Source organism: Pyrus communis, chromosome 17 (assembly GCF_041283825.1).
Source record: "Pyrus communis isolate YQ-2024b chromosome 17, ASM4128382v1, whole genome shotgun sequence".
Classification (NCBI taxonomy): Eukaryota; Viridiplantae; Streptophyta; class Magnoliopsida; order Rosales; family Rosaceae; genus Pyrus; species Pyrus communis.
This window is the reverse complement of record NC_142581.1, coordinates 18021532-18037057: the sequence shown is the minus strand read 5'-3', so window position 1 is coordinate 18037057 and position 15526 is coordinate 18021532. Positions and strand designations below refer to the sequence as shown.

The 15526-nt window shown below is 36.2% G+C and overlaps 1 protein-coding gene and 1 long non-coding RNA gene across 2 annotated transcripts; both read left to right on the top strand.

Annotated features, from left to right (window-relative positions):
- The first annotated feature begins 461 nt into the window (after positions 1-461).
- On the top strand, positions 462-3000 carry LOC148689558 (uncharacterized). The gene is made up of 2 exons (XR_015958717.1): positions 462-992; positions 2793-3000. It is a non-coding gene; the product is annotated as an uncharacterized LOC148689558 (long non-coding RNA).
- Positions 3001-6656: 3656 nt separating this feature from the next.
- On the top strand, positions 6657-12848 carry LOC137749517 (ubiquitin carboxyl-terminal hydrolase 6). Its single transcript, XM_068489620.2, has 18 exons — positions 6657-6815; positions 7888-8033; positions 8142-8177; positions 8337-8444; positions 9066-9166; positions 9259-9385; positions 9596-9655; positions 9752-9819; positions 10001-10051; positions 10373-10481; positions 10597-10685; positions 11281-11350; positions 11566-11646; positions 11756-11851; positions 11947-11995; positions 12094-12192; positions 12278-12352; positions 12595-12848. The coding sequence occupies exons 1-18, from the start codon at positions 6806-6808 to the stop codon at positions 12648-12650; spliced, it is 1431 nt and encodes a 476-aa protein (XP_068345721.2). The 5' UTR covers positions 6657-6805; the 3' UTR covers positions 12651-12848.
- The last annotated feature ends 2678 nt before the right edge of the window (positions 12849-15526 follow it).

The following is a 15526-nucleotide window of genomic DNA, read 5'->3' as shown; positions in this document are numbered from 1 at the left end:
AATAAGACTGCTCACTACTCACATGCTTATGGCATGGAAAAGTCAAATCATTAAAAATAAAGATTAATTATCCAAATTCTATCTTTAATGCATTCCCAATTGAAGAATTGACTCCATTCTAGTAAGTAATCCTTATTTAAATCAATTAGGGATATTTACAACATTATTGTGACAACCCGTTCCAAATTTTACGTTTTTATTTTATTTTAAAAGCGTGAATTTACTAAATTGCCCTAGAGGCAAGGACTTTGACTTCCGTTGACCATCGACTTGAGAGATGTGGGACTTATTCTTTAAGCATATCCTCGTAGTACTCTTTGGTACGAACGTATAGGCGAAAGCCGTTTGCGCGTTCGGATTATAACGGTATAGTTACGAACGTTCGAAATTGGTTATTCAAGGTTTAGTGGGTATTTAAATTAAACCCCCACTTTGTGGGGCAAGCCCAAAATCAGAAACAGAGGGAGGAAAGAAAAGAAGAAAAAAAAAAAAAAAAAAAAAAAAACAGGGAAGAGAGCTTCCCGTGCACCCATACCCGCGCCACCACGAGACCACCTTCCAAGGCCGATTCCGGCCAGCTCCGGTGGAGTTTTTCGATGCCACCACCACCATCTTGAAGCTCTCATTCCCCTCTACAAAACCCACCCAAGAACCACCTTGATTGACCATGGTATGAGACGGTTTGAGGCCACGAAAGTTGACGAAAATCAATGGTGCTCCGGCCACCCTTTTCGATTTTCCGGCCAATCGGCAAAGCAATGGCCGATGCCACCACTTGGGCTTTGTAGCCCACAATCCCAGGAGCAAAACCCAACCAACCTTGACCCCTTTGGACCACCGTAGACGACGAATCGACGTCGGGAAGTTTTAGGCATCCGCCGGCTTCGTGGGCAAAATTGACCATCTTCCGTCCACTTTTGGACTTCGTGGCAGGGACCAATCATTCAGGACGCCTCGATGTGTGCGCTAGAGAATCATAGCGTGGACTCCAAGTAAGTGGATCTTTTCCTTTTTATCGTACATATTATTGAGAGTTCTATCGACACTTTTAAATTGATTAGGTATATTACCTTCATATATAATTATTGTGAATGCTTGAAGTACGATATGAACTACGAATGGCTTGATCCCTATTTAGGGTACGTAGGCAGTCTAACAAGACGTTAGATGCAGCCATAAAATATTCGAGACCAAAGCCTTGCTTGGGAAATTGAGTAAGGCGAAGGAAATTGGTAAAGGCAAGTTTTAGTTTTATGAATTAGTTAGCTAAATTAGTGTTAATTGGGTCGTCATGGATAATTATCCCTGAAAATAAATAGTTTGGGAGTAATGCGTTATTGATTGTACACTTCTCACTGTATTGTTTATAATTGAACATGCTACGACATGTTTGAGTATTAGATTGCATCATAGTATATCAATATGTATATTACTTGCATATAATTATTGGGAATGCTTTCAAGTGCAAAGGTGAACTCAGGACACCCAGGTAAGTTCAGGTGAGTTTATGGTACTAGTTGAATCGATTTCGTTATAGCATGACTACAGTTATGTGTTAGGCAACTTCGATACTGTCGTACTGGTTGCCATGAGTTGCACATGTTATATTGAGATGCATTGAGAGCTCATAAACCTGCACCCCGGTGTTAGTGCTCCCGCCCGTGGCCAGGGCACAGTCCTTCACGTGATGTTCACCTCCCGCACCTTATGCTCACCTTGGATTCAAGGTAGGTGCACAGTCCTGTCGTACAGACCACTGTAGGTGGTTCCGACTCGTAGGTGACCCGCGATTATTCGCCCAGTCTTCACGTGATCGTAGCACTTGAGCTTATTTATTTACACCCAGTCCTGTCGTACAGACCACTTTAGGTGGTTCCGACTCGTGTGCAGGTATACTTATTGAGTTATATGCTAGCCAGGATTGATGAGATATGGATAAGTCGTACAGGTCACTATAGGTGACTCCGACTTATATGCTAGCCAGGATTGATGAGATATGGATAAGTCGTACATGTCACTAGAGGTGACTCCGACTTATATGCTAGCCAGGATTGATGAGATAGGGATAAGTCGTACAGGTCACTAGAGGTGACTCCGACTTATATGCTAGCCAGGATTGATGAGATAGGGATAAGTCGTACAGGTCACTATAGGTGACTCCGACTTATATGCTAGCCAGGATTGATGAGATATGGATAAGTTGTACAGGTCACTAGAGGTGACTCCGACTTATATGCTAGCCAGAATTGATGAGATAGGGATAAGTCGTACAGGTCACTATAGGTGACTCCGACTTATATGCTAGCCAGGATTGATGAGATATGGATAAGTCGTACAGGTCACTAGAGGTGACTCCGACTTATATGCTAGCCAGGATTAATGAGATAGGGATAAGTCGTACAGGTCACTAGAGGTGACTCCGACTTATATGCTAGCCAGGATTGATAAGATATGGATAAGTCGTACAGGTCACTAGAGGTGACTCCGACTTATATGCTAGCCATGATTGATGAGATACGAATAAGTTGTACATGTCATTTTAGATGACTCTGACTGATATATCACTTTGTATTGATTTAGTTCATTTGGCCTACTTATTAATGTATGGTGGAGTTAATGGCAAACCGTGGTTTTGGTCATTTCTGAGTATGGTTTGGATATATGTATATATGTTGTACTGTCTTATGGAAAACGATACGGGTTTTACATTAGGGCATTACTTTTAGAGAGGTAATAACTTTGGGAAGCTTGGTTTTATTGCTTACTCACACCTTCTGTTTGGTGCCCTCCAGGTTTTAGCTGCTGAGTTTGTATCGACAACAATCTGTGGTGAATCTTAGTATTAATGGATATTTTTGAGGGTATGATTCTTACCCATACTACTGTACCTTACTTATGCTCTGACATCGCGTGTGAAATGGGTTCGCTCCCACTCGTAACGCACTCTGGTACTTAGACACTTTTAGATTCAAATTTATTCACTTTTTGTACACTATCACATTTTATGGCTTCGTCACCTTCCAGGTGTCGGCCAGCACAGTTCGATTCAGGGTCCAAGTGGACTTTCTGGGTCGGGGTGTGTCAATTATCTCAAGATATTATTTCTTATTTAATAGCTTGAGAAATTCTCTTCATAAACCTTGACCAATAGGATGTCGTCATGTGTAGGGTAAGACTCTAACACCATGGCCGGCCCCCCTCCTATAAATACCTCAATCTTTACCTCCCTCGTGGGTGCGTGAAACTTAGGTCTTTGATCAAAGGTGTTGATTGTTTTCCAGGTGCATTTTCGTTAAAGTTAGAGATGGCTGAAAATTGCATTAACACTCATAGTGGGCAAAGAAAAGATTAATTTACAAATTAATTGTTACTTGAATTCGTCATACTAAGCGAAGAAAAAATAAATTTACAAAGTAATTGTTGTGGGATCAAAATTCATTGAAATCAATGACACATATTTCAGAAAGTGCTATACTTGATTTTGAAAAGCCCCCCTTGCCTGCAGAGCACATAACCCAGAACATCAACAACCAAAAAAGGGATATGTCACTGATTTTGTCGATCCCTTTCTGTTTGGATTGAATGGAAACCACACAATAAACTGCTGAAAACGAAAAAAAGTTGCCTTCCTATTATTCATCTCTAAATATTGGGGGTACATCGGTAGCTACTATTGAATCTCAATCTCCCACTAAAGTGAGATCATATCGTGGGAATCCTTGAGAGAAAACTACTAATGGTTGGTTTGAGATTGTGGTGCTTTAAAAAAAACAACTTATTAAAAATGTGTTTGGTAAAACAAAATAAAAAAGTGTTTATTTTATTTTATTTTATTTTATTTATTTATTTATAATTTCAAAGCATAGTAATCAATGCTCATTTAATGAATTTTTCAAATGGTAAGTGTACCTCCACATGTTTTACAAAATTACAATTTTTGCCTCTATATTATTGTCTTTAACAAATATTATATCACATTAAATACTATATTTTTTTAGTCATTTAACATATTCAAAGCAATTTATATAGAAGTTTACCAAACTAGCCCTAACTAGTCATTTAAAATGTTATATCACATTAAATACTATATTCTTTTAGACATTGGTTTTTTTTTTTTTTTTTAAAAATTTATTAAAAGCACTTTTACAAAGAAACAGATTTATCAAACACTTAACAACTTTAATTTATAGTTGTTTATTCTCCAAGCACAACAGAAGTTGTTTTTTATTTATTTTTTATTTTTTTTAAAGCACAGCAATACCAAACTAGCCCTAACTCGTCGTGCTTTTTCTTTGAAGGTTGAACATGTAACCTCTTTTTTTATTATTATTTTTTTTACCTTTTTAATTGATTTTTCACTACAGAAACATAATGTATCTACTTCTTAGTTAGATTTTTTTTAAAATTTTTTAATACAATTTTTTGTAGTATGATTTTTTACCAATTTGTCCTCATTTTTTTATTTTTTTGAATTTTAATTGTGAAGGAAATTAAGGGGTTTTCTTGACATTTTGAAATGCTTCACCTATATAGCCTTCTGGCTTTATATACACTAGCCTTCATGCATGCACTCACGCTTGTGCAGAAGACATTTTTTGAATCACGGCGTGCTACTCGTGACTTACACGTTTTAATATATTTATATGCATGAATTGACAAAGGGAAAGTCAAATATTTGAAGTACATGAATAATCTTAGATCATGCTAGAAAAAAGCCCTTACAAATCAACCAAAGCAACTGAATTCACATAATAAAATTGGTTTTTCAATTTCCATCTACAATCTATTGAATTTACATTAAGAATAGAGAAAATAATATTTAATATGTAACATCTCACATCGACCAACAGAGAGGGGGTGATGTGCCTTATATGTACATGCTCACCTCCTATAACACGAGGCCTTTTGGGAGCTTACTGGCTTTGAGTTCCATCGAAACTCCGAAGTTAAGCGAGTTCGAACTAGAGCATTCCCAAAATGGGTGACCCACTAGGAAGTTCTCGTATGAGTTCATAGAAACAAAACTATGAGGGCGTGATCAGAGCCCAAAGGGGACAATATCATGCTTCGGCGAAGTGACATAATAAACAACTGATTGAATTATATTATTACTAGCTCATTGTGAGGCTAAGCCCACCTCCTTCCTCTTAGTGTAGATAATCGTTTGTTCAAAAAACAAAAAATCATTTGACAACTAATTTAATCACATTATTATACGCGTGCAAAAAAACCTTTTTTTTTATTTTTTTTATTTTTTTTATTTTTTTATTTTTATAACCGGCATTACAAGTCTCTTAAGATGTTTTGAACGTGTTTAAAAATAGAAAAAATAATATTTAATGAACAACTGATTGAATCATATTATTACTAGCCTATTATGGGATACTAATTAAAAAAAAACTGTATAAAAAGAATTAATTATTAAAAAACACTCTTAAAATGATGAAAATACCCTACGTTATTTGGTGCATTATTTTGGATTGCTTTTGAATTTTTTTTGTTTTGGGGGCATTTTTGTCCAAAAGTTTTTGGTGAAACTTGTGACTCCAAAATAGGTTGTTGGCTTTATATATTATGATGATTGAAGATATAATTCTAAGTTAGATTGAAACTCCAACTGATATGCCAATTCTATGTGGATTGACATATCTATTGTGTGATGCCAATTTCGACATATGAAAAAATTCTGACGTCAAATTATTTTTATATATTTTGTTGTATGAATCTTAATGCACCAATCACAGATCATAAGAATTAATCTTTATTTATTTATTTTAAACAGTGGGCTTCATAAATATTTATTAAATAAAAAAACATATGAGTTTGAGCAGAAGGAAAATTCGAGATTACCACATAAGCTTTTAAATTTACATTTACCTATTTTTATGACATCTCCAATGATCTTTGTTGTTTTTATGGATACGAACACGAAGGGGGTGTATTCAATTGAGAATTTGAGAGACTTTAATGAATTTATAAATTCATGGATTTTTATGGAGTTTAATTGATTTGTAAAGATTTTATATTAAATTTTGATTCAATTCCCTCAAAATCTCATGGGAAGATGTGAGATTTGTGGATGCTTAAAATACAATACGAAATGTGACATCCCACATCACCCAGGGGAGTGATCCTTATATGTATATTCTCATCCCTACCTAGCATGAGGCCTTTTGGGAGCTCACTGGCTTCGGGTTCCATGAGAATTCCGAAGTTAAGCGAGAAGGGGGCTAGAGCACTCCCAGGATGGGTGACCCACTAGGAAGTTGCTCGTGAGTTCCCAAAAACAAAACCGTGAGGGCGTGGTCGGGGCCCAAAGCGGACAATATCGTGCTACGGTGGTGGAGTAGGCCCGGGAAGTGATCCGCCCCGGGCTGGGATGTGACACGAAATCTCTCCAATTCCCTCTAATTCCTCAATTTTCTCAAATTCTTTAAAATCAATTTCTAATTGAATACACTTGGAATGTTATAAACTTCTTTAATATCCTAATTGAATACACTTGGATTTTTAGGATTTTAATAATTTTTTTTTAAATTCTAATTGAATACACTTTAAATTTTAAAGAATCACTGAAAATCCCGATTGAATATCCTTAAATTCATTAAAATAATTAAATTTTCTCAAAATTCCAATTAAATACACCACGCGAAAACTCGGGTCCGGACTCGCTCTCTATAAAACGAAAGCCAGAAAGCGTAGAACATTGAAGCACATTTGTCTTTGCCTGTTGTACAAGCTAGACTCTGATAAAACCCCAGCCTCCGTCGCTCACCGATCTTCGAAGCTCCAAACCATTTCCGCGATGCTTAACGGTAAGAGCGCCTCTCGAGTTTAATTTCTCATCCAAGTTATACTGTTTATTGATTTTATTTGTATTCCAAATTGTTGTTCGTACTAAATTCTTTCTAATTTCGAGCATTTCTGGCGCTTAATATTTCACTTGGCGCATTTAGGGGTTTTCTTTCAGTTTTTCAATCTGGGTTACCGGAGTTTGTGGTATTTGACGCGACTAAGCAGTTTGTTCGTCCGTTTTTTTTTTTTTTTTTTAGAGTAATTTGAGCTGGATTTGTGGGTTGTAATTCGAAATTAGGATCTGGGTCTTTGCAATTTCGGGATTTCTGATGTGGGTTTTCGTATTTAAGCGGAGTGGTTCGGTTACATATCATTTTGGTTTCTTTTTGCTGTATTCATCTTATGCAACAATGTTGCATAGCAAACTAACGAAGAATCTAAGGTGTTACTGAAATCTCAGTTTTACAGGACTTCAGACTTTTATTAGAAATGAATTAACTAAGTTTACTTTTAGAGGAATTTCGGATTTTTGATGTGGGTTTTTCGTATTAAGTTGCACATGTAATTTCTCAGTCAATTTAGTTTATTTTTGCTGTATTCATCTTGTGCAACAATTTTGCATAGTGTAATATCGAATAATCTAAGGTGTTGCTGAAATCTCAGTTTTACAAGACTCCAGACTCTTATTAAATGAATGAACTAGTTTTACTTTTAGCCGAATTTGGGATTTCTAATGTGGGTTTTCATATTTAAAGTGGAGCGGTTCTGTTGCACGTATAAAGTTCTTAGTCAATTTAGGTTTCTTTTTGCTGTATTCATCTTATGCAACAATGTTTCATAGCATACTATCGAACAATCTAAGGTGTTGCTGAAAACTCAGTTTTACAAGACTCCAGACACTTGTTGGATTCGATTGCATTAGTTTTAGCTCGGTAACAAATTTTCTCTCTTTCCAGATGCTATTATTACCTTAATCTGAGGACAGTATAAATGGGTTCTTCATAAGTTCATATGTTGTTCTGTAGATTTGTAACTTTTAACTTGGTTTGTAGATTACATTATTGACAATAGTGATTTATTACTCATTTGTAGTGAGTGTAAAATGGCAAAAGGAGCTGTTGAAAGCTGTGGAAATTGATACTACTCAGCCACCTTATGTATTCAAATGCCAACTGTACGACTTAACAGGGGTACCTCCTGAAAGACAGAAGATAATGGTTAAAGGTGGTTTATTGAAGGTAAATAGATTGCTCAGGCTTAGTGAAAGTGTTCATATATACATTATATATGTCTTGTTTAATTGTCAAGTAAATCCTTCTTTTATGTTTGTATGTTTTTAAATGTAGGATGATGCAGACTGGTCGACTCTAGGAGTAAAAGAGGTGGGTTTTTTTTTTTTTTTTTTTTTTTTTTTTTTTTCTTTGAAGTGAATCACAATTAGTATTATATTTATCTGCTTCTTATTTATTGTTGCTTTAATCACAAATCTATAACCTTTCCTACAAGAAAACGAAATGATCGATAATATATACGTTTTGTAGGGTCAAAAATTGATGATGATGGGGACAGCAGATGAGGTTGTCAAGGCTCCAGAGAAGGCTATTGTATTTGCAGAAGATCTCCCAGAAGAAGAACAAGCGCTTAACTTGGTAAGTACTTTGTACTTGTGTTCTGCAGATTTAAATAGCTGAACAAGCTCTTAACGTGTTAAGTACTAAGTACTTGTTATGCAGATTTTAAAAGCTGTTATTTCTTCTTAGTGGACCTTGGGCTGTTATTATGACGCACTTGTGATATTTATCCGCAAACTTCTCCCATCTCTTTCATTTAGAGTTTTGCAAACTTCTCTTATATAAATTCGACCTCGTGATGTTATTATGATGATATGCTAGTGGCTCTGTAACATTTTGAGTTTTTCTTACTTTTTCTGTAAATATGATATTAGTTAGGATTTTGTGCTGTACTGTTCTGGCACGTTCCTTGTTGACTAGTAGTACCGATACATTATTTTATTCTCATTTGCATGTGAATCATTATCAGAAATAATGGCTTCAGAGCATTCTCAATTATGCCACCTTTACATATTTGAAGGTTCAGTCATAAAATGAACTTTTGCGTCTTTTTCTTTTTTTTTTTTTGGGAGTAATTTTAACTTGTTAGACTTTTATGCGTTTCTGAATTCCATGATTTTGTTTTGGGTTTCAATATTTTTTCCTTTTCTTTTTGCGTTGTGTATAAATTATTTCAACCTATGTTACTTTTATTTACAGGGTTATGGTGCTGGTCTATTTAACCTGGGAAACACCTGTTATATGAACTCCACCATACAGTGTCTGCATTCTGTTCCAGAGTTGAAATCAGCTTTGATCAAGTAAGTTAGCTTCTTCAGTTGAAGAATGTATTTCAATTTACTTAAAAATTTGTTCCTATCAGACTAGTGCTGACAGTATATTATTTCTTCAGGTATTCACATTCTGGAAGAAGCAATGATGTGGATCAGACTTCTCATATGTTGACTATTGCAACTCGTGATTTATTTAGTGAATTGGATAAAAGTGTCAAGGCTGTGGCACCCATGCAATTTTGGATGGTTTGTTCTTTATTCACTGTTTTAATTAATTTCTTGAACACATTTCATCTTTCAATGAAGCTTACGAAACTTGTACAGTATATTCTTAATTCTTGTATTCTACTTTTGCATAGAAGCTTTGTCATGGAGCCTGATATCATTAGTGTATAGGTAGTTTCTTACTAGTACAGGCGGAAAGATAAACAAGTTGGTTTGTTGTTATATCTGCAGGTATTACGCAAAAAGTATCCTCAATTTGGTCAGCAGCATAATAGTACTTTCATGCAGCAGGTTTTCAATTTGGTTTTTATCCTATTGTAATGCTGCATTTTTTCAGTCTAGTTACTTTGGTAGTTTGTTGAATTTTTTGTTCTTAATGTGTGACAGGATGCTGAAGAATGTTGGTCACAGCTTTTATACACCCTTTCTCAATCTCTAAGATTGACAGGTTCTAGGTGGGTTATTTTATTTTTTCTGGGTTTAGATGTGTGTAGGAACTGAAAGTGGTTTAATGACCTTAAACTAATGATCTATGGAAACTTTCTTTTAGGTTCAGTAGCAATTTTTGTGTTCTGGTTTCCAGTCTGCTTTCTGCCATATATATTGGAAATTATACTGAATAATGTCCTCTTGCAGTGAAAGTCCAGACTCTGTTAAAGCCCTTTTCGGCATTGAACTTGTTAGCAGGTTAGACATCTGCAACTTATCAACTTACCGTATACTAATTAGATATTGACTAACACTCAATAGCAGTCTGAGATTACGTAACAGTTTTCTTTGTTGTGATTATGAAATTGACATATATACTTTAGTTTTCTGGATGATTGGTTTAAAGAAAATTTAACAGCTGACGTTTGAATAATTTGTTCAGTTTCCTCTTGCTGGCACGATATATGACTGGCTTGTTGAAGTTCATATTTCATGTATGAGTTATAAGTTAAAGAGTTATTAAATGACGCTGCAATGTTTCTACCATTTCTTGTATTTATTGATGTGGTGGAATGCTAGGGTGCACTGCGTAGAAAGTGGGGAAGAAAGCTCAGAAACAGAGTCAGTTTATTCTCTGAAGTGCCACATATCACATGAGGTGAACCATTTGCATGAAGGGTTAAAACATGTAAGTATAATCTTCTTCATTTCATTTTGTGTGTGCGTGCTAGAATATGTGGTGATATAATCAAGATACTCGATAGTAATTACAGGGTCCTCATATATTACACTGCTTCACGCAGGGTTTAAAATCAGAATTGGAAAAAAACTCACCTTCCTTAGGGCGTAGTGCAATCTACGTCAAGGAGTCTCTTATCAATGGCCTTCCGAGGTACAAAATGACTATATGTATACTATTCTTAATGCATTATTCTTGATTGTAACCTTTTAGTCACCAACATGTAATAAGTTACACTATCACGTAGTCAGTTTAGTATCTTGTGCCCTTATTTAAGGGTCTCATTAATAAATCATTTTCTTTTTAATTTTGAGTTTTCATTTATTTTTTGTGCTACGGAGAGAGGAAAAGTATGTAGGAGAAAGGTGGAATAGAGAGAGGTAAAGGAAGGATGGTGGAAGAAATGCAAAAGGAATGTGTATGGAGTGACAGACAAAATGAAAACTAAAAAACAAAACTGGAAACAATATTGTTTTCACTTTCATATTTTTGTTTGCATATAATTTTCTTCATTTCTCTATCCTCCTTCCCACCACCTCCGTTCATCCCTCTCCGTTCCTCACTTCTCCCATATACTTTCCCTCTATTCTAGCACAAAAATTTAAAACATAAACTAAAACTGAAATGGTTATCAAACGGCCCCAAGTTTGTGGATGGGTGGCTAAATTGTGTGTGGTCTGCCCTTTTGACTTTAACCCAAAAAAATATTACAAAAGTGAAATCTTAACAGAAATTTTTTTCCCTCAAGGTACTTGACCATTCAGTTTGTACGCTTTTTCTGGAAAAGGGAATCAAATCAGAAGGCCAAGATTTTGCGGGTAATGCCTATTTTCTTCTTCTGATATACAAATTATCATTTGTCTCTTTCCATATCGTTTTAGGTGGAAAAAGAAAGTATTCCTAAGAAAATTTCTGTGTATGTGTTGAGTATGCTTGACAGTTTTTTTTGCAACTTTAGTGCACTGATATCTTATTGTGAAAATGTTGATAGAAACACTGCCTATTAAATTTAAACTGTTTTCACTTATCTCAGAAAGTCGATTACCCTTTGCAATTGGATATTTTTGATCTGTGTTCAGATGATCTTCGCAAAACGTTGGAAGCTCCTCGTCAGGTATATACTTCTATTTGATTTTGACGAACTTATGTTAACATTTGGTAAAGAATATTGACTTTTTTTTTTTTTTGTACTGGTCCAATTTATTTCCAACCTCAACTTTCAGAGACTGAGGGATGAGGAAGGTAAAAAACTTGGTTTGAAACCCAGTGAAAAGAGCTCTGATTCAAAAGACAAAGATATCAAGATGTCTGATGCGGAGGTGATTATACAACCTAGATATACACTTTCACACAGAAACCTCATGAACTGCCTATTTGATTACTTATAAAGCATCACCCTCTTTTCTGCGTGCAGGGATCTTCAAATGGAAGTGGAGAATCATCTAATCCTACACCAGATGAAGGTTAAAGTCAATCAACCTTGTGATTTTTCTTCTTCTGTGTTTCACTCTGGTTCTTCGAGTCCTTAGTTTGCACTTATTTCGCTGTCCCATTGCTGCAGGTGCTATGACTGGAATTTATGATTTGGTTGCTGTGCTGACACACAAGGGTCGTAGTGCAGACTCTGGCCATTATGTTGCCTGGGTCAAGCAAGAAAGTGGTCAGTTTTCTGGAATAACTGCTAGTTTGGTTGCATGTGATTAATACAAACCTTTCAACTCATGGAATTCTTTTGTTGGTTCAAGGGAAATGGATCCAATATGACGATGACAATCCCTACCCACAGGAGGAGGAAGGCATCACCAAACTCTCCGGAGGAGGTAAGATTGCTGGAATTTCTTTTCTTGGTAACCTCCTGTATGGTAGCATGAATTTCACTAAGGACTGCTCTATGGTTCTCTGGCGCATATATAACAGCAGAGCGGCGCACTCGTTAACTTGTCAATTAACAATGCCTAAACCTACTTACCCATGTTTTGGGCAGCGCTCGTGTCCCGCTTTGGCATTTATCTTGGTCACCTTAAAATTGTCCGTCACTCAAATAGTTTTTGCTTGTTTGCAGGTGATTGGCATATGGCCTATATCTGCATGTACAAGGCCCGTACCATCCGCATGTGATATTTCCTTTACCTCAATTGAAATTGAAATATCCTTCCAGTTTATATTTCTCAGGATTAGATTCTACACCAACTGTATCGTGTGCAATTGAAATTTGTCCCAAATGTGCGTTAGAACCAAAAATTCTGATATTTTAGATGCGTTTTAATTATGTAAGCAAATTTTTTGGTTTACATTGAAGTTTGTCCTAATTGTGTGATAGAACGAAGACTCTGTTGCCATTTAGATGTGTCTTTAATTTGCAGAGTATTACATATTCGCCGTAATGCTTGATTTCCGCTAACAGTTAGCGCGCTGATGACAGTCGAGTCGAGGACTTGAGTGAAGTTGAAGGGGAAAATCTCCACTATAAACTTGGTGTAACTTTCCACATCCTTGACACCAGGAGGAAGAATTCTAACAACCTTGCACGTATACTGAGCATTAAGCTGCACGACATGTTTTCTTTCCTTATCGCAGACGAATCCAAAGCTTATCAGAGCGCGTATGATTGGACACTTAGATAAGGATCCGAGATGAGAGTATGCCACTGCGTGCACACACTTGCATTGAAAAACGAATCTACTGCTCGGAAGCCGAGAAAGTATTTCTGCCAACAAATCGTTTGGGATTGAATGCTTGTTGGCACTTGCATCTGTTAACTAAAGAGAGATTTTTTTCGCACGCTATTTTTATCCTTGTTCGTAACAAACAACCAGTGTCTTCTGTGTTGTCTTCTACGACTTACTATTAGCTTTAACCTACACAATTTACTATTAGCTTTGTACAACGAACATTGAGCTGAGATCATGAACTTTGTTCTATTACCCTTCATGATATCCAGACGACAAAGGAGGAAGATTCTCTCTCCTTTTAATCTCTCTTCCCTTCTTTTCCCTCCTATGTGAACGGTTACAGTTAAGCCACGTCAACATCTTATATTAATTTTTTTTATAGAGACAGTAAGACAAAAAACAATATGAGAAAACTCTACTCCGACGACAAAGGTTCAAAACAATTTCTTCTCGTCTTCTTCTTCGAGCCTTCTGTTTCTTTTCTTTTTGTTTGTTTTCAACATGACAATAAGTGCCATGGTTCCTTCCTTCTTGATGACAAGGGCAACAAAACGATAAGGCGAATGAATCCCTCATACGTTGAATGGATACAAACTAATCAGATGGTTCTCTCCAGGATCACTAGTTCGCTACCCCTAAAGTTCTTTCTACCATCGTCAACAAAACGGATCCTGCTTCTACATGGTCTTGTTTAAAAGAACGATATGCCTCTACCTCTCAAAATCGAATTATCTAGATGCATACTGAATTAATGAATACTGCTCGTGGTGACCTTTCTATTGCTGATTACCTAGACAAAATCAACGTTCTTGATGACAACCTTGCTCCTTCTGGAGCTCCCGTCTCTGAATCTGATTAGTCGCGGTTGTTATGAGCGAAGTCGGTCCTCAATATGAGAACGATGTTGCTTCTGCCGAAGCACGTGACACCCTAATGACCTACAACGCCTTGGAAGTGCTATTGTTGAGTGCTGAGCAGCGTCATAATGCATTCTCTCTTCCTTCTGATGTCGACACATTTGCTTTTGGTGGTTCCATAGGTCGTCATGGTGGTTCCTCACGTGGCTCCAATTTCTCAGATTCTGCTTCTGGAGGGGTTGCTACCTTTCCTTCCTCAGGAAGCTCGCGTGGTAATTCTTCAGCTAATTTCACAGGCTTACTCGGCCCTGCTCCTGGCCCAACTCAAGGCTTTTCTAATGGTTTTCTTCTTCTGGGCGTTTTGAATGCCAAGTTTGTCAACGGTTTGGTCACTCGGGTATTGTTTCAATCATCTCGACGTGTTATATGTATTGCCGTGAGTCTTTGGAAAATAGGAATGTAAATATTGTGTAAATATTAGAATTATTTATTAGGAAGGATATCTCTTTGTGTCCTTTTTTGTTTCCTTGGAGAACAAGAATTGTATATACTTACCAAATTATGCAATACATGAAAATTAAGCCGTAAAATTCTATTTGGCATCAGAGCCTGGTGTATTCTGCTGCCAAGAAAAAGAATGAAAAAGAAAAAGAAAAATCTGCAGATAAAAGTGCATCATGTGAGTTAAAAGATAAAAAGATAAATTCAAAAATTATTTTAATTTTAAAAAATAGAGTTGACTATTGGTCAAAGCACTTTAATCAAATTTTAAAAAGGCACAGATGTTTAATCTAAATGATATAGAAAAACTGTAGGGGATTCTAATTTTCCCATATTTTTAACGAAGGATCTTGGGCCATTAAATTATTTGTACTGCCATCGGCCTTCATTTTACTCAGATAAAGTACATTATGGATCTTCTAAAGCGCACAACCATGTTGGAATCTAAACCTATTTCTACGACTGCCATTAGTGGTCGTTGTCTCACTCTGCATGATGGTGAACATGACATAGCGAAAGTTATAACAAAAAGAGATCACGAACTGTCACCTTTGGATGGAAGTCTGGAATACCAAAGGTTGTGAGAGAAACTCTCATTTTCAAAAATTTTATTGAATGAAAGATGCTCAATACAAGGCCTATGAACATATTATAAAGGATTGCTCAAGAGAACTAAAAGATAAGCAATAAAACCCTTGAAACCTCAAAAGACAAATAATAAAGAACATAAAACCCTTGAAACCCCAAAAGACAAACACTAAAGAACCCCATTATTAGTAGGCTGCAGTTTTGATGGATTTTTGCAAAAGATGGCTCAAGCCACTTTTGTGGGAGAAAGGAACACCTTTTTTACAACTTGAAAAGTACAAAACATCCACTTTCGAGATATGGCAGCAACAAATAATATTTTAACCACTCCAATCACTTTTCTTAGTTAAATGATGCTTTCTTCTTTTATTTCTCC